Here is a 22,905-nt window from a genome sequence, read left to right as displayed (position 1 = left end):
TGCCATTCTCAGTCACACGCGCCGCTCTAGCGATTGCTTTTGTCATCGCGACGAAGAAGCTTTTGGTGGACGTCAATCAAGGCGTTTCCATGATATTACATAGGCACGTGCCCTTATAGCTTCGTGTTTTCCGACATCGTTATGGAAACGCCTTGTGATTGACGTCCACCAGGACGAACAAAATGAACAAATGCCCCACCGTTCAGGCTCCACTAAGTGGGCAAATGCCGCACTTTCAAGATAGAGCTAGCGTATGGTGTGCCGTTTGTTTCAAAATAAAAAATGTTATCTACAAGAAAATAAAATACCTTGATTACAGTTTTAGTCTTGTTAAACTGTCACATGATTTATTTGTCACACATTCTCACTGATACTAAGAACAATAGTCTCTTTAAGCCTACAGTTTCCCTACCGTGCTAATTGGATAACTCTACAGCAATGTGCAAAATTTCATTACCGCGATCTGTACCTTTCTGTCGCCTGTGTCTGTATCTCTTCTGGCGCGATGTGTAATTTTACAATACCTCCATGCGTAATTTACTCTATTGTGATTGGTAACTTTACTACCGCGATAGGTAATCTCCCGGGGGGGTACTCTTGCCCGTTTAGGGTAGGGATGTGCCGCTGAGCCCTCTGAAACCTGACCCTGTTCCAGAGTAAAAATCGCTGAAATTCATACCCTGTTCCAGAGCAAGATTGCTGAAAACCCTGTTCCAGATAGGAGAGAGCTTGATTTTATATACCCTGCTCTAGAGCGAGTGCGATTTTATATACCCTGTTCCAGAGTAGAATCGCTGAAAACCATACCCTGTTTGGCGGCACGTACCGCGTACAGCGAATATAGGGGAGTACCCCCCCCCCCCCCCCCCCCGGGGGTAATCTTTAACTACCTCGATGTGTAATTTTACTACCACGATAGGTTATTTTTACTACCTCGATGTGTAATCTACCACGATGTGTAATTTTACTATCACGATAGGTTATTTTACTACCACAATAGGTAATTTTACTACCTCGATGTGTAATCTTAAACTACCTCGATGTGTAATTTTACTACCGCGATAGGTAATCTTAACGCTGTATCTAGATGGCCGGCAGCCGGCCAGGGTCTTCAAATTACTAAATGGCCGTCAGTCCATAATTTTCTCTGATTTCTCGGTATGTACGGAGAAGGGCAAAGCTGCAATCTTCTGCTTGTACTTCAACCACTAAATTTTAGATTGCAGCTTTGCCCTTCTTCGTACATACCGAGAAATCAGAGAAAATTATGGACTGACGGCCATTTAGTACTTTGAAGACCTTGGCCGGCAGTCTCGATCGGTGCATGATTTTTTGTAAGTGTCACCTAAGAAGTCGTTCTACCAGTATGTACGGAGAAGGGCAAAGCTGCAATCTAAAATTTAGTGGTTGAAGTACAAGCGCTTGGTACTTCTAAATCATCATTTTGTAGTATGAATTCCGTAGAAAAGGATTTAATCGAGAAATCAGATTACATTTATTGGATACATTTATTGGATAATATTATCGACTCATCCACTGGATAATATTTATCCATCAGATAGCACTATCCACCCTTCATGCAACCGGGCCCTGATTTTTAAAACATGCAAAATAAATAAAAGATATTGAAATTTTATTTCATGAGTCTTTGGTAATATATATACACTTTACAAATATGTTACAAACATGCTTCAGAACTATGCATACAACTTGGAGGATCAGTACATATTTTCTTATCCTTCAACTGAGCATTTGACATGTCTGGCTTGAGAAGACAATGTAAATTGTATGGTCTGAATGTATCTATAAGACCCAAAATAGCTTAAATGGAAACTTTTGAGGGGGGTGAGGCACATTTACGTTACGCTGTAACTTTACAGATATATAATTAATAATATGTAAATAATCCTTCTATGGCCTGGAAATACTGGTAAATTAACCAATCAGTGATGACACTTGCTGAACATCCACTCTAACTGTTGATGGTTATTGTCAATGGTCAGTAGATATCCACTCTGCTGCAAGAATGATATAGCCTATATTACATTTTGTTGTAGAATAGACTAACTTCTACTCTTTTCTCATGATCGCATCATGCTGATGACTGTCGGTACTTGGATGTATCTAGTACTTTCTTCCCACACATTGCACATATTCCTGCAAACAAAAATGGTAAATAAGAATCCAAGATAAAAATTAAGGCTTTTGTGGGGAAAAAAGATTTAACAATAAAAATTAATGCAATAAAGTATGCATGATAAATAATTATATTTACAAAAACAGAGCATATTCTTGCGATTGGCTGACACCTATGATCAATAAGAGGACATACACAAAGAATGACAAATCCCTCGTGTACTTTGCTAATTTGCAATTTGTTAAATATGAACTCACCTTTCTTATAAGCACATCCTGGGAAAGAAAATAAAAAATACATAAATACAAAGATGGTCATTTTTAAAAAAAGCAAGATCATTTTACTGATACTCAGAAAACAATATTTACCTTGACAATAGTGTGAGTGTTTCTGGTGTACTGTATCTTTGCATATCTTACATTTCTTAAACTCTGCATAAGGTGAAAACCTGTAAAACAGTGAAAACAGACATCAGCATTTAGCTTGCCATTGTCTTTATATACTTCAATGAGCAGTTTTAACTCTGTTTTGTATAATACATGATAATAAGTTTTGTCAAAGTCTTTCCTTTTATCTCCACAATAGTGTGGCAACTTTGATGAAGATAAGACCAAATATCAAACTTAAATATGAGACATAAAACAATGAATAAGGAGGCAGTTTTTTTACGTCATAAGGTTTGGCTCATGTGAAGCTTACGTTCATCTTTTGACCTTAGTCTGATACACGTACCCTTACCTCCAAAAGTAAACAAACTTACCTGTTTTTCTTCATAAGGTTTGGTTCATGTGAAGCTTACGTTCATCTTTTGACCTTAGTCTGATACACGTACCCTTACCTCCAAAAGTAAACAAACTTACCTGTTTTTCTTCATAAGGTTTGGCTCATGTAAAGCTTACGTTCATCTTTTGACCTTAGTCTGATATACGTACCCTTACCTCCAAAAGTAAACAAACTTACCTGTTTTTCTTCTGAGTTAAAAGCTTGTTTTCATTAAGTTTTCTTCCTCCGCCTTCTACAAAATATGACAACACAATACGAAATTAGTAATAACAAAAAAATGAGAAGTCTTTTGTTAAATACCAAGGATGCTATTACGTATTAAATGTGCAATCAACAATTACCAAACTAAAGGCTATACCAATAGTTATACCTGTTATATTTGTGGCACCACTCTTCCATGGATCTGGGCAGATAACCTTTCCAAGTTTCTTTTGACCTGTAGTAGTAAATAAACAAAGTTAATTTTGTACTTGTACACTTTATATAGGAAGTTGCACGACCTTGAGTACAATTCAGAATTTATAGGCAAGAGTGATGTTTTGAAAATTTTCAAAACTGGACGAGCGTTTAGGCCAGTCCAATTTTAGAACGTTCAAAACATCACAAGTATCTATAAATTCCAAATTGTATGAGAAGATCATGCAATTTTTCATATTCATAATACACTTAATAAAATAGACCTATCCCGAATTCGCTTGACTGGTGATGAAACAATGGTTTCAAGTCGAGGTTGAACTTGATGAATAACAGATTCAAGTTCAGTCTCGACTTCAAACCATTGTTTCGTGGTCAGTCAAGTGAATTCAGGATAGGTCTATTGAGCAATTTAATTGGGACTCTACAGAGTCCAATTTGGGATTTAATTGTACTCCTCTTGTCCAATCAGAATCAAGTAATTTTGTCGAGTGTATTATAAAGATCATACTTCTATTATATGAGCAATTTTAAGGTCTTTTTTCCAGAAAATCCTAGGCTGGTCTCTCAAGAAACCGTAGTCTCGATTTTAAAGATAGCAGACGAACGAACTAGTGTCTTGTGCAGCTAAATAAATCAAGAAATAAAGTTACTCATAAACAGAAATCCATGTCAATCTACACGAACTTCTAAATTATCAACAAAATACTAGAAAATAAATTAGAAACCACTTATAAGTATAAAAAATAATTCAAGAATACTTACACTTTTCACAAACCATTTCTTTAGTAAAATTGAAAGGTTTTTTGGAGATAAAATGCTACGAGACAAAACGATATGACGAACCGACTGCGTAGACTATGAATGACACCGCTGACCTTACAATATGGGGGCTCGCTTCGAATAACACAGCTGGCCCAAGCACATTATTTTGTAGATAATAAAATGATATGATAATGGTGATAATATTAAATGATGCACAGCTATGATGATGGTACGTGCATTTTTGTCTTCATTCATTATTACTATCATCATCATCGACATCACCACACATCATTATCTTGCTTTTGTTCATTGTGCACGGTCAGTATCACGTGACGGTACGTTTCAACCTCAAATGCAAAACAATAGCTTTGTTCTGTGGAGTATCCAAACCATTCCGCTCTATTAACTATGATTCCATTGATCTTCAAGTGTTTTTAGCAACTTTGTTTAAAATTATGTGTTTCATTATGCCAAAAGGATTATGTCAAAAGAATGACATTCTTTATTTTTCATTGTTCTCTTTATACCTTTTTAATTTGCATACTTAATAATATAAAATGTCAGAATCATACTCAGCGGACTGAATTGAACATTTCTTCTTCCAAACTAGCAAGAGTGAGGTAAGCAACACGAAAGTACTTGGGCGCAACTGCACCGCAGACTGATCTCTCTTCCTTTTTCATACAGAGATGTCTTTTCAGAAGAGATTTGAGATGACTATATCAATAATCAGGCCATCTCCAAGAGTTCTACAATTGGTTACATGGTCCCTTGTTTGATGGCTACAACCGCTTTCATCGCGTGAATGAAAAACTCCGTTGTGGCTTTAACTCCAGATAAAAAAGTTATTAAATCATAGTTATTAAACTAATAATAAGGTCTATGTATATATATATATTTATGCATGGCTAGCTGCACTGCCAATTTCAGTTTTGTGGCTACATGGTTACTTGGCTACATCACTGGCTTCTGGCTAAACTGTGAATATGTGTCAGTGAGTTTGTTGGGCTTTCTGTGGGTATGTCAACGGCTAATTCCTGTGGCAAGTTAGCCAAGTAGCCAAGTAGCCATTGAAAAGATGTAAGCTATATGGCTATGTGGCAACATCACTGACCATAGGTCAACCACTATGAATTTGTGTCAGTGAGTTGGTTGGGCTTCCTGTGGGTATTTCAACGGCTAATTCCTGTAGCAAGTTAGCCAAGTAGCCAAGTAGCCATTGAAAAGATGTAGGCTATATGGCTATGCAGCAACATCACTGGCCACAGGTTAACCACTATGAATTTGTGTCAGTGAGTTGGTTGGGCTTCCTGTGGGTATTTCAGGGGCTAATTCCTCTGGCCAAATGCCCAAGTAGCCCATTGAAAAGATCTATGCTATATGGCTACGTGGCTTTACCAAATCCCTTCCCATCCCTAGCCATCTTTTACCATCCCTAGCCATCTTTTACCAACCATGAATCCACCTGACCACCTGGGCCAGGTGACCAAGGGGACCAAGGGGGCTAGGGGGGTCAAGGGGGCCTGGGGGGTCAAGGGGGGCCAAGGGGGCCAGGGGTGCTAAAAGGCCAGGGGGGCTAAGGGGGCAAGGGCAGCCAGGGGACTAAGGGGGCCAAGGGAGGCCGAGTTTAACCTACCTACTATTCTAGCAGGGAAATTCAAAGCAAGCACAACAAAAAATGTTAATATCTTTTAGTATAAATACACAGGTGATTATTGAAAATCTTGTGCGCTGATTGGTCGAGAATCAGATTATGACACGATAATCACCTCCAGCGATAATCCAAAATGGCGGCCAGCTGCTTTGTTGCTGTTCCTAATCTTAAATGTGTCTTATTTTTTTGTTTCTTTGAAAGAATCACCTGTGTATTTATACTAAAACAATTATTCACCTCAGGTTCAGTGAATATCGGGAATAATAACCTCAACTTTGTTTCGGTTATTATTCCCCAATATTCACTTCACCTTTGGTAAATAATTGTTAAAGATACTACCAACTAAAATATCATTTCATCCAATGAGTGCACATGTTACTGATATATAGGCTAGTTTTGATAAATAGCAAAACCAAGATATTGTGATTCTAAAAAGAATTGGAAGTAAATACATGATTTGAATGCAGGGATATTTCCAAAATTGCACTCAACTTAGGATAAGTGAGAAATATTAATGAAGTATTATAGTCGCACAAAGTTCATTAATCTTTATTAACAATAATTACAGACAACACCATTACTAATCAAAACCCCAATTCCTTTAAGATGGAAACCACTTTGTCTTTGTGGTTTCCCTTTATTTTTACTTGTCCTGTAAGTTCATTGATTTGAATTACAAGATCCTTATCCAGTTTATCATGCAAAAGGCACTCAAGGGCCTACAAAAAGAAAGAAAAATTAACAAAGCTGATAAGTGAAATACCAAGACAAACACACACAAAATAACTTGTCATCGCTTATCACCATTGCAAGTACAGCAGTGGCGCAGCTCAACTGGGTTGAACTGAAAGCATGTGAAGGCACCTCTAGGAGCTGCTATACAGTCCATGTATAACCCCGGAGCACAGCTATAACCAGTTTGAATTAGTTAGGGTTGATTTTGAGACGGGGAGGAAAACCGGAGGACCGGAAAAACCCTTGGAGTCAGAAAGAGAACCAACCAACTCAGCTCACATGGGATGACTGGGATTTGAACCCCAAACCTCAGAGGTGAGAGCCGAGCATTTTACCACCATGCCATCCTGACTCCCCAAAGGTATGAACATGCCACAAAATGTACAAAATAAGATTCAAAGACCGTGCCAAAGAGTACCCAGAAACATGTGTGTATGTGTGGGTATAGGGGGGCTTAGACTGTAAAATTAATCAGACTAGTTGTTCGTTAGAAGATTCTAGAATAATGTACAAGTAATAGAAAAGTAATAGAAAGTTCTAGACATAGATAAGTTTCATGCCTAAAGTCATGCATAAGTTCATATTCCAGTAAGTTCTAGAAAATTGTTAAAAATAGGTATGATGTAAGTTACTAAAAATAGCAACAAATTGCACATTCTAAAACATAGCTCAAAAAGTATATAAGTTGGAACCACTCAGTTCACTGTGGGTGCAGTTGTATAGTGAAGTTGAAGTAGTATATAGTCCAGAAGATCAGATTGTAAAGAAGTTAAATCAACAAATAAAACCCTTCAGAACACTAGTTAATACTGGATTGCGAAAGTTATTAGAAGTTTTAAAAGGTGGGGGCTAAGACTTGAGAATTTAGAAGTTATTAGCAAAATGTTGATGCACCATGGCCCTCCTAGCCCAGTAACTAACAAAAATGCTAGCAATATTAATGCACAGTACCATACTTACTTTAAGGTCTCCCTTGATTTTTCTAATAACTGTGATATGCCTTGTTCCTCCAGCTTTATAATCTGTATACACTGGTAAATTATTCATTTTGGATCTTTTAAGAAAAAATGGGAGGTCTGGTGGTGTTTCTGAAGTCAAGAGGAAGATGACTTATTAATCCCAACAATACTTCTGTAGATATGCTTCAATAAATTGCCATTATTATTATCATTATTATTATTATTATTATACGATTGTATTTTGGGGAAAAAATCAATAAAGTTTCCATTATTATTATTATCAGCAGTAAACACTTTTGAATGCTAATTAGGTAAGCTAAATAGGGTGTAAATTTGTAACCTACCAGCATGACAGGACTAATAATACAATCACTTAAAACCAATTATAGAGGGGGGAAATATATATATATATATAGCTATATCGTAAAATGTCTTATTATTATTATTATTATTATTATTTAAAATGAAAATTAACACAAAAATCTGACATTTCGGAGTCATCTTAGCTCCATTATCAAGGTTTAATAATCAAAGTTTTGTCTCACTATTCAAATGTTTAACGAAACTTTGATTAAACCTTGATATATGGAGTCAAGATGACTCTGAAATGTTGAATTTTTGTATCAATTTTCATTTTAAATACATTTTTACAATTTGTCTTATTATTATTATTATTGTTGTTGTTGTTGTTGTTGTTGTTGTACAGATAAATACTCAAAAAGTTAGGACTGGAATATTTCCATCAGATGATGCCTGTACCGACAGGACAATCCAAGAGTGGGGTGTGGTCCATTTTTTCATTGCACAATATTTTTCTATTTCAGACCATGTTACATCCCAATAGGTCATTAATTTTTTTTTTGCTCAAATATTTCCATTTCATCCCATTAGGAACAAAATCCTTTCCTTCAGTTTTATCCATACTATAACTGTGCTCTCTCAACCATTACTGACAAAATAAGAACATCATACTCTAGGAAATAACAGGTCTTTAAACATGCCAGCTTGAATGATCACGCAACACAATCTTTATTTTAATTTTTAATTCTTATTAAACATATAAATATATTTATATTCATGAAAGTAAAAACATTTGTTCTTATACCCACATCTTCAATGTAAGGCTACTTTGGGAAAATCTATTGTTCTTGTCGGCACGGCTGCATGAGAAAGAGAAAGGTGCACCACAGGTATCCCATTCATATCAAAAATAGTACCCCTTACCTGTAGGCGGTACCCATCCACTTGGAGATTCTTCTATTTCCTTTAGCCTCTCAGGATCTATTTGGACCTCTATCGTTTTGTTTGCAGAGTCATGTTTTTGCTATAGACAATTCAAATAAATGTGTAAGCTTTAAGAAAGACCAAAATTTACATTGTAGCGAAAGAACAAATACTAAAATAATTATAACTATTTCTAACACCTAGATCTAATTTTCTAAAGATATTTAAATAAAACTTAATATCTTAAGCTAGCTAGCTTATATCTTTTGCTATAAGAGTTGCCAAAAACGTGTTCAAAGCTAGAGCTATTATGTTTGATTTCAAAAAGCGCACTTTTTGATGCCAAATTCTACCTTCATTTGAGAAACCAGAAGACCAGTGCGTATGCATGAAGCTATATCTCTTGAAACAGCCAGGTGTGTCCCTAAAGTCCTACAAGATCCTGTCAAAACCCTTCTGCACAAAAAGGTCGCCATTTTGTATTTTCTTTGAAACCGCTGGTCATACAAACTGCATACTTAGAAGAATCCCAAGAAGCCTTGCGCGCTTGTCTGCGCGTCAAAGCTGCGCAGTAAAGCACTTTTTTTCCTCTTCTATTTTATTGCACCACCACGTGTAAACTGTGGCAAGGTAGGCTACCAAAACACCTTCAAAAACACTTTATATTAATACCCTTACCTTTTTAAACGGTTGTATTTTATTAAAGAGGTATTAAACTTTCTTTCTGATCTAGAACCGACAACATGCAGTTGTTTATTCGCGGACAAAACCTTCATACTTTGAACCTTGATGGATGTGACTCCATCTTGTCTGTAAAGAAAGAGGTCTCTCTTCGAGAGGGAGTCGATGTTGAGGATCAAGTTCTCTTGTATGCTGGACAACCCCTCGAGCCTCACTTGAGCATTGAGGAATGTGAGCTTGGCGATCAGGCTACTCTTGAACTCAGCGTTCGTCTTCTTGGAGGTTTGTTCAGAAAAAATCATATTTCGTTTTGAAGTAAATCCTGTTATTAAACTCATAAAGCTTGAAATGTTTTCGTTTGAGGAAATAAAAAATATCAATTAGTTTGAAAATATTGTGTACTTTATTGTTTCTCGAATTTTAACAAATAAAGAGTATATTATTCTTGATTTCTGTCTTATTGCAATGACATTGACATTGATGACTACCTCTTTCACATATTACATATGAAATGATTAGAAAAATATGTTAAATAAAAAAACCATATAATGATATTACAAGAAAAAAGAGCAAAGAAATAAAACAGTATGATAATAATATATAGTTCTCTCATTTTCTTTTATTTCCATTTAGTAATATTTACATTTCTTTGATATTAAATGTATAATTTAAATGTTATGCTTACTTTTTTAAATTATTTTTTAGGAAAGGTTCACGGTTCTTTGGCCCGTGCAGGAAAAGTTAAATCCCAAACACCAAAGGTAAAAATAGTTGCTACACATACTTTACCCCATAGAACAATGACATTTAGGGGTTAATAAGTAGCAAATAACGATAGTTCAAGCTGTGTAAGTTAAACACTTTATACATCTATTTCAAAAAAGGTTGAATGCTGATAAACAATGTCACTATGACCACCCATGTTCTTGGAATGCACTATTCAGTATCCAGTATTCAACCTTTTTTGAAATAGCTTTAATCAAAAGGTATACTATGTTCAACTTGCATTATATACACCATAAAGGAGTGATGTCAAGTGAATAAGAACAAACCTGTAAAAGGGTCTGCAAATATACTGACAGAATGAAAAATAGCAGTCCTTCTACAAATGACCTTCTTTGTGAGACATATAAATAAGTATTTTTTTGATTGACAGAAGAGTATTGCCCCATTTTTGTGTTGCAACTGTTGTCTCAATCAGCATGTAACAATGGAAAGCGTGATAATACTCTCGTAATATCAACAAGGAAATCTATGATGTTATTGGTCTATCTCATTATTTTTCTTGTAAATCCTCTTCACTAGTAAAACTATATTTTGATCCTATTTCCTTAGTCTTTTCTAAGCAAAGTAATGCATCAAGGGGTTCTTGTACTATGATAATACAGTTGTGGATTCAGGGTTTTTTTAGGAGGGGGTATACCATTTATGATTATGACATTCTCAAAGCCAAGCACCAATAATGCAGTAGATATAATTCTCTATAAAAGGTCATCTGGGGATGTATGCTCACTTCATGCACCCTCCCCTAGATCTGACCCTGTGATGATGGTGATGATTGTGATATGGATGGCAAGGGCGATGATGGTCATGATCATAATGCTACCACCACAGACCTAACCTTGTCTTTGTATCTAGGTTGACGCACAAGAGAAGAAGAAGAAAAAGACTGGTCGTGCCAAGCGCCGCATGCAATACAACAGGCGATTTGTTAATGTAGTAGCTACCTTTGGTCGCAGAAAGGGGCCCAACTCCAATGCACCTTGAAATACTGTTAATATATTGTCTGAAGTCTCCTAGTACTGCAGGACATTGTTAATTCAATGCAATAAAGTGCTGTATAGTCAGTTGGCAATCTTCTGTTCTTTATGGAATGCACTTAAGATTTTAAGCACTAAAACACTCTAAATAATTTGTATTCTACCGTGATTATTTGATTATTAGACTCTGATTAGTACACATTGTTTCATGGGTCTATGAAAAACCACTCTACCTACATGCAAAGGTTGCTTTAGGGCTTTTTTGCATTTATGCTTGATCAAAACTCCCAGACGTCTGAGTTTTTGCCTCCTGTCAGTCAAAGATTGACTAAATCAGACTGTCGTACTGTTCAATAGAAGCCCAAACAAAACCTCCCAACCCATCCTCTGGGGATGTTACACTAGCTACTAATTCTCACCAAGGGTTAAAGCCAGTCATCAGACAATGTTCAGCCAGAATTGGAACTTGTCTGGCCAAATCTTTGCCTTACCAGTCACCTTGACCAGTAAAGTTGAGCCAGAAATGAGATATGACCAAGATAAAACTAACTTGCTGTACTGGTGACAGGTGACTGACTGGCTGACATAACGGTAATTGAGGGAAATGGAGTGACTGCTCTCAGTTTAAGATTATACTTGTCGATGAAATGGAAATCATACTTTTAGGTTTCTTTCAGTGTGTAATCATTTTTGGGGGGAGTGGGTAGTGGTACAACTAACAACCCACCCTCCCCTCCCTCAACCACTTGGGTCCTGTTTTGAACATAACTGCATGACGTAGAGAAAAGCGAGAACACAAAAAAGAAAGTACGAATTTGCTTTCTCAAATCCTTTGTGATGCTCGTTCATGAAAATTGTGTTAATATCAACAAGAGAAGAAGAATGTAATGTCATTATAAGTGACATTGTGCAAACAAAACCGTAATTTATGGATGCCATAAAATACCTTTATTCACACTATAGCTGGACAAATGTAGGGTGCTTCTTGCTGTCTCTACTTTTCAGCTTGAATTTTCCTGGGGGAAAAAATGCATTTTCGGCTTGTAGTCTTCTTCCTTTTTGCGCTATTCTTCATCCGAATGCCCACGTCAGAAGGCAAGGCCAAAAGAAACATAGGTGAACCGGATTCTCGGGTAATTCGATAGCCATGTCATGTCATTGGTACCTACACTTAAATCTTCCACAGCTGCCTTCAAAAACTAACCAGCGAAAACTTTGAGACAACTGAACATCTCACATTTCTTTCTTTCTTTTTTAGCGTTTAATACCGACTTTTGTCATTTTTTTGCAAGAACCAGTACTTACAAAAGAAATGTCTTAAACCAGCACTTAAAATCTTTTAACTAGAGCCGCAAGTTGATAATAAGTGGACAAAACGTTAGTTTTTTGATAAACCAAAAGCTTGAGAGTTGTGTTTCATTTGACTGAGATAGGATAGAATCCTGCTCAATGCCCTGAATTGCTGGAAATTGGCAAATAGTACTTAATTTTGCGCAAAGACCGGGAGAGATTCCGTTGTTGGACACTGAGGAATTCAAAAAATTAAGCAAACAACGTTCAATCTTTAATTTGTAGAGCTCTTTTTATTCGCCTAATTCAATGACATTCAGATGGTCGACGGTATATTAGAAATGGTTCGCGCGTAGATTATCGTACAGCCAAGTTATATTTTGATCTCAATTTTTTTCTTACTTTCGTTGAGCAATAAAAAAGAAAAAAAGGCATTTTACGACTGGGCTACACAGGTATCCCAGTAATTAAATTATAGTCTAACGCAATATCGTTAAAAAATTATAGTTCGCAGAGCCAGCTCCTATTGAAGGCGACTGTCCGTGCTCAAAGATCGCATGTGTTGGAGACAAAGGTCCAAAGGTAATGTGGCGCCCCAATAGCACATGTTTCTTTATTTTCTTTTCCACTCATGGTTTTTACCAAGAAATATGGACGTGCCAATCTTGATAAATCCATTACCCGGAAACAAGCCAATCGCAGTTTCGGAAGGAGATGTACTAACTGTACGTTTTCTAGGTCGCAATTTTACCGGTAACATTTTCTATACTATTATACCCCAAGGGTGATAAAGGTGATGTTGGGCCCGAGGGTGCTCAAGGTCCCAAAGGTGAACAAGGACCCATCGGACCAAAAGGTCCCCAAGGAGACAAGGGTGGTATTGGGCCTAGAGGATCCACAGGACTTACCGGAACACCTGGAATAATAGGCCTTCCTGGAAAAGCTGGAGTGAATGGGTCGAGAGGAGCAGTGGGACCAAGAGGTCCTCAAGGATTGACAGGAGCTCAAGGTCCTTGTGGACCAGAGGGGCCCCAAGGAAATGAAGGTCCTAAGGGTCCTCCTGGTGCAGTTGGAAAGCAAGGAGACAAGGGAGATAAAGGTAATGAAGTTAGCTATAATGCTCTTGAAACAAACCCCAACGAGCTGAGGTAGTGTATTGTATTTTGTTATGGAATCTTTTTTTCCAGGAGACAAAGGCGACAAAGGAGATAAAGGAGCGCCGGGACAGAATGGTGCCAAAGGTCCCAAGGGACTACCAGGGGCCCAAGGCCCAAGAGGACCAGAAGGTCCTCAGGGTAATGAAGGACCTGAAGGACCCAAAGGTAATACTGGCCCACCTGGCCCTAGAGGACCCCAAGGTGGGACTGGACCGATTGGACCAAAGGGACCTAGAGGCCTTAAGGGAAGCCCAGGTCCACAAGGAAATCAAGGAAAACCAGGGGCTGATGGGAAGCAAGGGGTGGCAGGACCACAAGGACTACGAGGAGAACGTGGGCCCAAAGGTACTCCGGGAAGCTGCGTAACCCAGGTGAGCATGGAAAAAGCTTGTTTGTGTGTCATGGGTGTTTTCAACAAATTCATTGCCTTACGTTGGAAACTCCTTCCACAGTGCGCAGATATCAAGATGCACCTTCTTAAAGAAATAGAAGACTTAAGGAATTTTACCAAAGCGCAGGTGAATAACATATTTTATTCAAACTTTTCCAATGCTTTTCATCCTCTATCAGTGATAATTGACCGAAATTTCAAATCACATCTTAGATCAAGGAATTGCAAAGACAGATTGATGAACTAAAGCCAAGTAAGCACCGTAGATTCAATACAGATAATCTTAAAATTGGTTGTTTATAATTTGACCACAAACTATGAATGACCTGCGTCCATAACAAATAGTTTAGCTTTATCTCGTCTTCCTCCCTCCGTAAAAATCAACATGTTTAGTTAAAGTGTCGTGTGTTGTAGAGAGTGAATGCAGTGGTAGTGCATGTGGAGCGAACCTCACAGAAGAGCCCCACAAGGGGAGTGATGGTTGTAAAATATACAAAATATATATATTTTAGAACCAACTGCAAGGCCTACCACCCCTCCTCGTGGTAAACTAGGAAGCAGAGGTAACCCTGGACGCTCATGCAAGCATATAAAACAACATGACATGTAAGTGCATGAGCTTTTTTCTTATCTAGTAGAACTCCACAAAAAAAAAAACGCTTAACAATTGATCTGAATAACAGTTTTGATCATAAACAACGTAGTTGCGATATCCTCATTACACATTGGAAAACACCTATCACTGTCACAAATTCTTTTTTTATTTGTAAAGTCAATAAGTAAGAAAGCCCCCTTGAATATTTATATTCTTTTTATAGCAACTAAGCTTGGTAAATAGGGAATGCCTGGCCCATTATAACTGAGGTGTATCCAGGGTAGCTCGAGGTTCCCTAACTGGTTGCCTGTTGTATGCATGTGCGAATCTCAGCGTAAAATTGACAATAACTATTTGTGTGAACCCACCAATAAAAAATATCCCCTGAATCTCTTAGCCCATCTCTTCTTCCAGACGCGCACGAAGTGGAAAGTATTACGTGGAAACGGACACACCAGCTCGTCAAAGTCTTGTCTACTGTTACATGGAAAACCTTGGCATGTGTGGAGGAGGTGGATGGACTCTAGTCATGAAGATTAACGGAAAAAAGGTACACCCAATAGCAGTCTTTGAATCTGAAATTATTTATTAGGACGATTGTTTTGATTCGTGCAGTTTTTCTCCTTTATCTTTGATTTTCTCCCTAAGGTTTCCATGTAAAATACGTCACGGCTAGTTTCAGTTTTCTTTCAAAACGCATCCCACATGGAAAGGAGTGACCATTGATAGCTCACCATCTGCGACACAAACGATATACTAGGTTTGCTGGTTATAGCAAGGGGTTAATCATCTATGGTTTAGGGGCCGACTAACTTTTCCCTTAGGCTTTTGCCAAGCTTCCTGATCAGCCTGTAATTCCTCCCGGGATAGCGGTGTTGGGGTCGAAATCTGCAGCGTAGCCGTTAGTCCATACGACGGTTCAGCACTCGATGTCTGGAAGTATGGTCCTGGTTAAGTGTAACCAAATAACAAAAAAATAACATTGTTTTCCTAGCAGTTAGACTTTAACAGTCTTTTGGGCTTTCTTCCACAGCAAACATTCCGTTACGAATCGCCATTATGGACGAACAGAGTCGAATACCAACCTTACTATGGTTTATCAGCGTTCGGTATCAAAGAGTCTAAAACAGCTGCATACTGGTCCACCCCCTTCACGCGCGTTTGCATAGGCATGCGCACGGCGAGATACTCCTTGAAATTCATGCGCATTGACTACAGCGCAAAATCGCTGTACGATGTCATCGCCGATGGGAAATACAAAGCGACCAGTAGTGGACGGGAGAGCTGGAAAAGGTTGGTGCATGGAGCATCGCTACAAAGAAACTGTAACCGCGAAGGTTTCAATATTCAAATGAGACTGGGGAGTATCATTGCTGCTCGGGCAAGAATCGGAATCGCTTCGAACCAAGAAAATGACTGTGGGTCATGTGACTCGAGGATTGGTGTTGGAACGGACGGGTCTTTATGTGGGCAAGATAGTACAAACAGCTGTGGGAATGAAGCGCGATGCTCACCTGACAATGGAAACAAGAGCATTAAGACTTACGGATATATTTTTGTACAATAATTTAATAGTATTTGTAGATATTCTTTCTATCAACAAATATTGTAAAATGCATGCAAGAGAAAAATAAACGATGCAGACTTTTTAACTATGAATCCTAGCTTTGAACTTTAGGACAAAATCCACAAATGCCTCTGCAGACATTTTTTAGAATTCAAAAAAGCTGTATTCATTTTTTATACCCATTTAGTATAGCCAAGGGTGGATTCACGGGGTGTTTTGAGGTGCACCTGATATCCCCTAATGCTGAAGTTACTCTTACGCTTTTTTAAACCAATGCATAATATCTTTACATACCTTTCTTTACTTGGGACACACCCCTGTAACAGATTCCTGGATCCACCTCTGCAAGAAGCCTGCGTAGCTCAGCTCTATCTAAAATACCAGGCCTTGCAGGCAGGCCCTCCCATCTTTCCCCTCTAACCACCCCTAGGGCCAAGCTACGCAGGCTACCTCTGCAAGCTAACACATTCACTTGAAAGTCAATGACATATCCATATTACAACAACTACACTACAATGCCATTTGGTAAGTTTAATCAGAGGAAAAACATAAATTTAACATTTTTTACACGTTTTTACATTCAAAGTTTTGACGTTAAACATGCTTTTACACGAATAAGAGTACATAAAAATATACCTAAATATCAAATAATAAAAATCTTCAAAACGGTCAAACACTGAACAAAAGTCTGAAAAGTTGCCTAAGCAAGAAAGCAAACCATCACCAGAAACTTACTAGAAGCATTCCTTCTACAAAATACTCAGTACAAGAAACAATTATTGAAACATCTTATTTTGGATTATTATTGAAGTTTCTGGTGAAATTAATGTTAGAGAACATCATGGATTGCTTCGTCATCTAAGCACGAAAATGTATCTTCATCATCCAAAATTAGGCCATCGACACCATCTCCATCAGAGTCACTGTTAATTATCACCCCTGGCATTGGCCTTGCTATTAGACCTAAGTTAATCAGAAAAGAGGACAAGGATTACTGAAAAAATCTTCATAATGAACTAAGTGTAAGAGGTTTTTGGGTAGAATTTTAGTTAAAAATAAATATTAACTGCACGATGCAATAAAAACTTGGATGATATAATATTGCATAGCACTATCAACCTTTTCCAACAAATATAATCGCTTATTGAAACTGGCCTACTTTATATTACCAAATATATGACTCTGATGTAGTGTATTACAGCCAGTTTTGGATAACGAAGCTACATTCCCACTGACACTCCAGAATTTGGTCTTAAAACGTGACTGAAGAATTTCTACAGTTTTTCAAGAAATGTTATAGCTTGACAATTAGTTCCTGCTAAATTCTCAATTGCTCATCATCATCAGAGCATATTTCAACACTAAGTTCATCACCAGCTCCCTCTCCACCCTGTCCATTCAAATCCACGGCAACTACTAACATCAGTTGGTCTAGATAAATGAATCAAATCAAAACTCAACTAAAAAAGTGATAAAACTAATCAGTGTGTTGCTACAGTATATAATGGCTGATGAATGAATGAATCAAAGAGGTCCCCTTGGATTACCCGTGTTCCACAGGAAGCTACGTCTTACTTGCTTTAGTATGAACCTACTAATGGTCTATCACAAACCCTGTACTCTCATTGGCTGAGCTTCTATTAGAGACAGAATACTAGAGGCAAAAAGCACCAGTTTTGCACCATAACAATGCAAAAGAATAGAATATTTCATAATTGTTTGTATACATTTATTTGACCGATTAGTAGGTTGATACTAAAACAATAGATCTCTTCCCTAATGGGCTATTGACTCTTACTACATCATCAGGGCTGTCAACATTCACTTTTTAACACTTGATGTGATTGGTTTATTTCTGACCAAATTTGATTATCACGTATATTACAATGGCCTGCTTGCAAGAACAGTTTATGAGGAATGTTTTGATTTTGTTAGCGATGTAAAATAACACTTCGAAAGTCGAGTCTCACAAGAAATGGTGAGCTTCGGCGATTATCCGGGAGATTTGAGACTCTAATTTGGAGACCGGGAGATACAGTCCAAAATCTGGAGACTCCCGGTTTATCCAGAAGAGTTGACAGTTCAGGCTGTAGGTCAAATTGTAAATGATGAATCAAGTTGTGAAAGGGTGCCCTTAATTTTCTGAATAACAGTACAGGAGGATACAAAATTTTCGCCATATTCATATGGAATACCAAACACATTGTTTAGCCGGTCAGACAGTATTATACTTACTTATAGCAGTAGACAATCTGCTGTGTCTTTTAGCCAGGTTCTTGGCCATGCTATCCCTAGCAATCTTCTGTAATCTAGGCATTGAAAAACAAAATCATAAGGGTAAGGCATTACTGAGCTATTGGCTACCATCTTACAAACGTTGAGAGGGGAGGGGAGGGGGGAGGAGGAGGGGTGGGTTGAGCACAGGGTTCCCACCATAGTTTATTCAGATTATAAGACATATTTTAACTTAGCAGGTCATACTTACAATCCACTATCTTTAAATACTGGTGTAGCTTTTAAAACTAACGAAGACAAAGTCCTAGCTGTAAGAATGATAACAAACATATATTAGTAGAACACAGGCGTCCTAGGATAGAATGGGAGCGTTTCTATTAGGCATAATTCGAACGTTGACTAAAATATAGCTTACATTTTACTAATCCATTGGTTGACACAGCTGTTCTCTGTCGATGGAAAATCACAGGTTTGTTAGCTTAGTATTTCGTTAATCTAAGTCTTCAACAGCAAGAACTTACGCTTATATTAGACGAAGCTTTGACCAAAGACCTCAAACAACGTGCAGAGATGACAGCCATCTTGTAAACTATACCACAATGCATTGCAAAGCGGGCCCTACAAACCACTCCTGAGTGGGGTAGCGTAAAATTTAGCCTTTTTAATTTTTACTTTTTCTTAACATATAGCCTTAAAAATATTTTTTTCAATCCAAATATTTACCTGCCAATTTTTAATTGGTTGTGAAAGCTTTTCAAAGTTAGTTTTTAGATAAACAGAGAAAAACACCAAAAGGAATCACTGTCTCCTTACCCCTCCCCTGGTTGAAATAGAACGATGTTGTTATGTCATGCACGTGATAATCCAAAATGGCGTCCGCCGCACGAGTTGCGCGCTCTCTTCTTCGAAACACTTCTACATTAAACGTAAGCTATTTATTTCTAAATTACTATATAATAAATCATTTACAAGCTCTAAAATCATTCGTTTATAACTTAAGATATCCTCAAAGGCGATTCTTCGATGTTTAAACAGCTCAGCGCCATGTTCAAGTAAGTGTCCTTGTTGACTGAGATCTTAAGAAATTTTTTTATACTTGAAACTAATGTTTTGACGTCTTCTTTATTAGCAAAGTCTTTGGTATCTTTGAGATCATGCCTCAAGGAAACAGGGCTGTAAGTATTTTAAAACAAATTTCAAATAAACACTAACATTACATATATTATTGAAAGGTTTAATTGGGCTTCCTGTGTTGTACTCAGGCTGTGTGTTACATGTGTGTCTTTTCTAAACTTTTTTGTTTTATTTTCTTAAGATTAAATGCTACAAGAAATAGCAGTCTATCATCTAGAGTGAATTTTAGCAAGAACTTCAGAGTAGCTTCAGCATTATGTGGGTACCAATACACTTAATTGAAATATAGCGATCAATTTGAATAACTATCTTTATGCACTGACTAGCAACTGACTAGCCTCATGTTCACATGAAAACACAAAAGCATTTCACAAGTATTAGTGCCAAGTCAGTCATTAGTCAGTGCAGAATAATAGTTATTCAAATTGGTTGCCATATTTTGATTTGGTGTATAGAATTGAACTTCAGGACCCCGTTGTACAAAGGGTGGATAGTGCTATCCGATGGATTAATCCTTATCCAGTGGATAAGTTGATGCTGTTATCCAATAAATTTATCCACTGGATAAGATTTATCCAACATATAGCGCTATCCACCCTTCATACAACCGGGCCCAGAAAAATATGTACATTTACCTTTAGTTTGACCTTTAGTTTGACCTTCTCTGACCACATGTTCTCTTGATATCTAGGCAACCTGGCAGCTATGCCACTTCTTGCCGTTGAGAGCACAGGAGCTGGATCAGATGCTCTTGATGGCAGTGGCAGTGATGATGATGGAGAAACCTGGTCTCAGAATAGTGAAGAGGGTTATATAGGTGACGACACATAACCTTCAACATTTAAGACTGACTTTTCAAAACTAGCATCCATATAGTTTGGCATAATGTTTTCTCATTTCAATCACATGACATTACTTTGAGTATTATGATTTTTCTTTCCCTCCAAAGCCTGCAGGGGTCATGCTCTGCCATAACCTGCCTGTGAGCTAGCAAGTCTGATTTTACGTAAATCTAAACCATACTAAGAACTTATCTTGAGCTTTGATTTTTTAGTGAGGGGAATTCCTATAAGAAGATTGAGCTTATCTACTGCTGTTAAAAAATTACCAATAAAAAGGTTTTATGCTTTTTAATTATCATTAATTTTGTAAAAGGTTTTTCTTTGTATTTGTGAACCAACCTTTTTTTTGGAAAAAGTTTTAATCTTCTTGATGCCGTCAGATAATGTTTGAAAGCCTGCAAGATTGTCAAATGATGAGAAAGTTTTTATTTAAGTAGCAAAGTGTAATAAATTAATTTCTAAAATCCAAGTGATTGATCAGTCATTATTTAGAGGTATGTGGGGGTCACCCTCACCTTCACCCTCCCTACCCAATACTTCCTTTTTCCCCAAGGGTCTTTAATTTCAAAAAAAAATATTTTAAAAATATAAACAGTCCTATGCAATTATACATTCAAACTTCGTATATGGAGTTTCCATATTTTGTTTTCAAGATCCAAGAATTTTGCATTGACGTTTTGTGGCGGTCGATTCCTATACTTACCCTCCCCTTCCTTACTCGTTCGAATGCACCTGCACGACGTGGAACGCCTATCACATATCACACATTGGTATTTAAATGGTTTCCAAGGCACGGAACACAAACTTTCTTTAATGGACACTGAATATTTCATGCGTTTCTTTGCAAGAAAACGATAGTATTTGAAACGAAAATGCTTCTAGGTACTGTACAAATTACCAGAGAGAGTCTAGGGGAACCAGAAGTCAGAAATATTTGCGATTCCCTTCGCGATAATAGCATTCGACTCCTGTCTCTTCGAGGTTGTTCTGTACAAGACGAGGACTTCAAAAGACTCGCCGATAGCGTCAAAGAAAACGAATCGCTGGTACAACTGAACCTAAATCTTGGTATCTGTAATGGCAAGCAGCGTATCAGATGGCTGGCCGAGGCGCTGACGGGGAATAAGTCGCTGAATGCCTTATTGTAAGTTAAAGGTCGTCGTCTTGTAGTACAAGTTGTGTTGTCATGTTGAATGTTCGCCATGTTGACTTTTAATTAGTTGATTACTAATCCAAGATGTGCTTTTGTCTCGTTCTGTTTTGGTGAGGACCAAATCGTTTCGCATTATTTTTGTCGCTATTTAATTATTTTTGCCTTTTATATTAATACAAAAACATCGTGTACAACTTTGTAAACAAACCTAAAGTGAGCTGTTCATACATTTGTCTATAAGACTGTCATCTCATCTTCTATTTCCAGTTTGCACGGAACAAACCTTGGGGATCATGGCATAGAAATGTTGCTTCCCTCTCTCCGTTCTCACCCCAACCTACAATCCCTAGATCTTGGTGACTGTCAGATAGGTGATGATGGAATACAGCACATCTGTTCGATCTTAGTACCCAGAGAAGATAAAGAAAATATCCAAGACCTGACACTATCTGCAAACCACAAAATCACAGCCTATGGCTGAACACAACTTGCAATGGCTGTCGCAGCTAACTCCAAAATCAGAGGGCTTTATCTTGATTATAACAATATTGGTGATTATGGTGCTGGGATTTTTTCAGTTGCTATGGCAGCAAACAAATATATTGAGAGACTTGATCTTGAAGGGACTGGAATTACTGACAAAGGTGCCAGACTCTTGGCGAGTAGTCTGGGCAAGTATTGTAAAAGGCTGCAAGAGCTTGTGCTTGCCGAAAACCCCATCAGTACAGATTGGTTGGAGCAAATAAGTGATTCATTAATTGTTTTGGCCACAGAAAATGGCAACAGTACTGATCATAACAATAGTGATGTTGCTTCTCATAAGTCCAGCCCAAAAGCAAATATGAGTGGTCATAATTAAGAAATTTTGTTTTTGTACGAAAGTGAATAAATTAGAGGACTATTTTCATGAATTCTTTCCAAAGGTTTTATAAGTAAAAATGCATGATTTCGGATTGTGAAAGACAATGTAAGGTAAAGGTAAAACATATCCTACAATAAGGACACTCAAACTATTAATACTTTTACTGAACTTTCTACTGTTTCAAACCCTTCTAAATAAAGAATTGAGTTTAAAATAACCAAGTGATCAAAATCAATGTCATTTTCAAGTGATTGACTCAAGAGATGCATTATAAAAAGGGGGAGGGATCTCAAAGTGTTCACAATTTTAGTGTCTACACTGTAAGCCAGCAATAGCCGTTTGCTGCTGTAACATTCAGGGAAGCCTGCATGCAAACATTCCACTCTCTTACAAAAGCACAAAACCAAGTAACAAAAAATATATGCTTTCTTGTGACTAGTAAAGTAAGAGCCATAAATATCCCATTAACACGTAAATGTACAACTTACAATAATTTTGATGAAATAAACTTTTATCGCAATCACTTTTTAAGGCGACAAAATATTTAAATAGTAAGTTAATTCAATT

At 37.4% G+C, this 22,905-nt stretch overlaps 7 protein-coding genes across 7 annotated transcripts; 4 read left to right on the top strand and 3 right to left on the bottom strand.

Annotated features, from left to right (window-relative positions):
- Nucleotides 1–1,616: 1,616 nt before the first annotated feature.
- LOC116294404 (cysteine-rich PDZ-binding protein) lies at nt 1,617–4,238 on the bottom strand. Its single transcript, XM_031702004.2, has 6 exons — nt 4,100–4,238; nt 3,291–3,356; nt 3,098–3,152; nt 2,506–2,585; nt 2,395–2,412; nt 1,617–2,157 (listed from the first exon to the last, which is right to left on the bottom strand). Exons 1-6 carry the CDS (start codon nt 4,113–4,115, stop codon nt 2,093–2,095), a joined length of 300 nt encoding a protein of 99 aa, XP_031557864.1. The 5' UTR covers nt 4,116–4,238; the 3' UTR covers nt 1,617–2,092.
- Nucleotides 4,239–6,286: 2,048 nt separating this feature from the next.
- Nucleotides 6,287–9,160, bottom strand: LOC116294369 (large ribosomal subunit protein mL49). The gene is made up of 4 exons (XM_031701962.2): nt 9,025–9,160; nt 8,672–8,771; nt 7,449–7,576; nt 6,287–6,472 (listed from the first exon to the last, which is right to left on the bottom strand). Exons 1-4 carry the CDS (start codon nt 9,145–9,147, stop codon nt 6,338–6,340), a joined length of 486 nt encoding a protein of 161 aa, XP_031557822.1. The 5' UTR covers nt 9,148–9,160; the 3' UTR covers nt 6,287–6,337.
- A 47-nt stretch (nt 9,161–9,207) lies between these two features.
- LOC116294370 (ubiquitin-like FUBI-ribosomal protein eS30 fusion protein) lies at nt 9,208–11,199 on the top strand. Its single transcript, XM_031701963.2, has 4 exons — nt 9,208–9,301; nt 9,405–9,634; nt 10,058–10,113; nt 10,991–11,199. Exons 2-4 carry the CDS (start codon nt 9,415–9,417, stop codon nt 11,117–11,119), a joined length of 405 nt encoding a protein of 134 aa, XP_031557823.1. The 5' UTR covers nt 9,208–9,301; nt 9,405–9,414; the 3' UTR covers nt 11,120–11,199.
- A 139-nt stretch (nt 11,200–11,338) lies between these two features.
- LOC116294368 (uncharacterized) lies at nt 11,339–16,197 on the top strand. The gene is made up of 9 exons (XM_031701961.2): nt 11,339–12,245; nt 12,910–12,984; nt 13,186–13,501; nt 13,590–13,930; nt 14,012–14,077; nt 14,164–14,203; nt 14,463–14,556; nt 14,960–15,095; nt 15,579–16,197. The coding sequence occupies exons 1-9, from the start codon at nt 12,141–12,143 to the stop codon at nt 16,110–16,112; spliced, it is 1,707 nt and encodes a 568-aa protein (XP_031557821.2). The 5' UTR covers nt 11,339–12,140; the 3' UTR covers nt 16,113–16,197.
- A 426-nt stretch (nt 16,198–16,623) lies between these two features.
- On the bottom strand, nt 16,624–18,931 carry LOC116294371 (uncharacterized). The gene is made up of 5 exons (XM_031701966.1): nt 18,869–18,931; nt 18,763–18,796; nt 18,598–18,655; nt 18,348–18,421; nt 16,624–17,543 (listed from the first exon to the last, which is right to left on the bottom strand). Exons 1-5 carry the CDS (start codon nt 18,926–18,928, stop codon nt 17,431–17,433), a joined length of 339 nt encoding a protein of 112 aa, XP_031557826.1. The 5' UTR covers nt 18,929–18,931; the 3' UTR covers nt 16,624–17,430.
- Nucleotides 18,932–19,216: 285 nt separating this feature from the next.
- Nucleotides 19,217–20,792, top strand: LOC116294337 (uncharacterized). The gene is made up of 5 exons (XM_031701922.2): nt 19,217–19,273; nt 19,348–19,399; nt 19,477–19,522; nt 19,663–19,739; nt 20,173–20,792. The coding sequence occupies exons 1-5, from the start codon at nt 19,217–19,219 to the stop codon at nt 20,310–20,312; spliced, it is 372 nt and encodes a 123-aa protein (XP_031557782.1). The 3' UTR covers nt 20,313–20,792.
- A 302-nt stretch (nt 20,793–21,094) lies between these two features.
- LOC116294336 (leucine-rich repeat-containing protein 73-like) lies at nt 21,095–22,861 on the top strand. Its single transcript, XM_031701921.2, has 2 exons — nt 21,095–21,467; nt 21,744–22,861. The coding sequence occupies exons 1-2, from the start codon at nt 21,196–21,198 to the stop codon at nt 21,955–21,957; spliced, it is 486 nt and encodes a 161-aa protein (XP_031557781.2). The 5' UTR covers nt 21,095–21,195; the 3' UTR covers nt 21,958–22,861.
- The last annotated feature ends 44 nt before the right edge of the window (nt 22,862–22,905 follow it).

Source organism: Actinia tenebrosa, unplaced genomic scaffold (assembly GCF_029948245.1).
Source record: "Actinia tenebrosa isolate PJP-AT-01 unplaced genomic scaffold, QUT_ActTen_1.0 PGA_scaffold8__29_contigs__length_14323225, whole genome shotgun sequence".
Classification (NCBI taxonomy): Eukaryota; Metazoa; Cnidaria; class Anthozoa; order Actiniaria; family Actiniidae; genus Actinia; species Actinia tenebrosa.
Note: the sequence above shows the minus strand (reverse complement) of the source record. Positions and strands in the feature narration are given on the sequence as shown.